A 2050-nucleotide genomic window follows, 5' to 3' on the forward strand; every position below is an offset into this window, starting at 1 on the left:
ATGGAAGCAAATAACAATACACAAATTTCAGGATTTCTTCTTCTGGGACTTTCAAAGGAGCCCAAACTACAGCCCTTCATATTCGGGCTTTTCCTCTCCATGTACCTGGTCACTGTGTTTGGAAACCTGCTGATCATCCTGGCTGTCAGCTCAGACCATCACCTGCACACCCCCATGTACTTCTTCCTCTCCAACCTGTCCTTTGTGGACATCTGCTTCACCTCCACCACCATCCCAAAGATGCTGTGGAACATCCAGACCAAGAGTAAAGTAATCACATATGAAGGCTGTATCACCCAGATGTGTTTTTATATTCTCTTTGCAGGATTAGATGACATTCTCCTGACTGTGATGGCCTATGATCGGTACGTGGCCATCTGCCACCCCCTACACTACATGGTCATCATGAGTTCCCAGCTCTGTGGATCGCTGGTTCTAATATCTTGGTTTATAAGTGTCCTGTATTCCTTGCTACACAGTTTAATGGTGTTGCGATTGTCCTTCTGCCCCACTGTGAAAATCCCCCAATTTTTCTGTGAACTCAATCAGATGGTACAACTTGCCAGTTCTGATAACTTTCTTAATAACATAGTGATGTATTTTGCAACTGTACTGATGGGTGTTGGTCCTTTTTCTGGTATCCTTTACTCTTACTCTAAAATAGTTTCCTGCATATGTAAGATTTCATCAGCTCAAGGGAAATATAAAGCATTTTCTACCTGTGTGTCCCACCTCTCGGTTGTCTTCCTATTTTATTTTACAGTCTTAGGAGTGTACTTTAGCTCTGCTGGTACCCACAGCTCACATCCAAGTACAATTGCCTCGGTGATGTACACTGTGGTCACACCCATGCTGAATCCCTTCATCTACAGTCTGAGGAACAAAGATATAAAGGGGGCTCTGAAGAGTTTATATTTGATGCCAAGTATAAAAGACCTATTATACTAGTGCCCTGGATTGCATAACTCAAAGCCTCTGAACCTGAAATTGTGATTCTTTGATTATTGTGAAGTAAAATTCACTCCTTGTAGGTATTACTTGGGATTTCCAATTTTCTTTTTGTCTTTGGATTCAGCATCTTTATATAATTTAGGCATTTTCTTTATTAAGCTTTATTCTCAGTCTTATATACCGAGTTTTTATTTTTTCCTACTCCACAATTTACATGCCTTTGGATAAAAAAATGTTTGGAAATTTCATTTCTTTTTTTTTTTTTTAATTGTTTCAAAATCTTATTTTATTTGGAAATGACTTAGCTATTCAATAGACTTCCAACACTTTCTTTGGTGGGGTATCATAGATTTATGAAGACTTTATTAAGAATAATGTCTCTTTATTAGAGAATTTAGTCTACTGATACACAAAGAGATTATCCGTAGGTGCTACTTATTGCCAGTGTGTTACTTGTTTTTGGTTTTTTAGTTCTTGTTCTTTTCTTCTGTGTGTTTCTTAAGATTTGATGATTTTATTTATCAAAGTGGTGTGCTTTGAGAAAGCTCCAGGAGATGATGAAGGACAGGGAAGCTTGGTGTGCTGCAGTCCATTCGAAACAAGTTGAATACAACTAAGTGACTGAAAAACAAAGTAATATGCTTGTGTTTCTTTCTCTCTAGTTTTTGTTTATCTAGTTAAGTTTCTATGGTATATGGTAAACAGTGGGTTTTTGTATGATGACCTACAACTTTATTTACTTTTTAAAACAGGCTGTCTTTTAAGTTCCTGCACTTTCAAATAGCACTGCATTTTCCCTCCCTGACCTACATTTGTGTGTTTGTTGTTATATTTAAGACCTCCATATTTATCCCTTTAATTCTTATTTGTGGATATAATTGACTTTAGAAAATCTTTTTGCTTATTAGGTTTTCATTCTAGCTTAAGTGATTTGATCTTCCGCTTTTCTGCACATGTGCCTTTACTAGTGGGATTTTTGTCTTTCATATAGTTTCTTGCCACTTGTTATGCCTTTTTTTCCTTCTTAGAGAAGATTCTACATCATTCCTTGTAGAGTAGGCTTAGAATTGATAAATTATCTTAGTCTTTGCTTGTCTGA

General features: G+C 36.9%; 1 protein-coding gene across 1 annotated transcript; it reads left to right on the forward strand.

Annotated features, from left to right (window-relative positions):
• On the forward strand, positions 1 to 948 carry OR7A117 (olfactory receptor family 7 subfamily A member 117). The gene has a single exon (NM_001390714.1). The coding sequence runs from the start codon at positions 1 to 3 to the stop codon at positions 946 to 948; it is 948 nt and encodes a 315-aa protein (NP_001377643.1).
• Positions 949 to 2050: the final 1102 nt, after the last annotated feature.

The sequence above is a fragment of the Bos taurus genome, chromosome 7 (assembly GCF_002263795.3).
Source record: "Bos taurus isolate L1 Dominette 01449 registration number 42190680 breed Hereford chromosome 7, ARS-UCD2.0, whole genome shotgun sequence".
NCBI classification, from domain to species: domain Eukaryota; kingdom Metazoa; phylum Chordata; class Mammalia; order Artiodactyla; family Bovidae; genus Bos; species Bos taurus.

Excerpts from the sequence above, each read along its gene's own strand:
- OR7A117 (NM_001390714.1), top strand. The coding sequence starts at position 1 with ATGGAAGCAAATAACAATACACAAATTTCAGGATTTCTTCTTCTGGGA.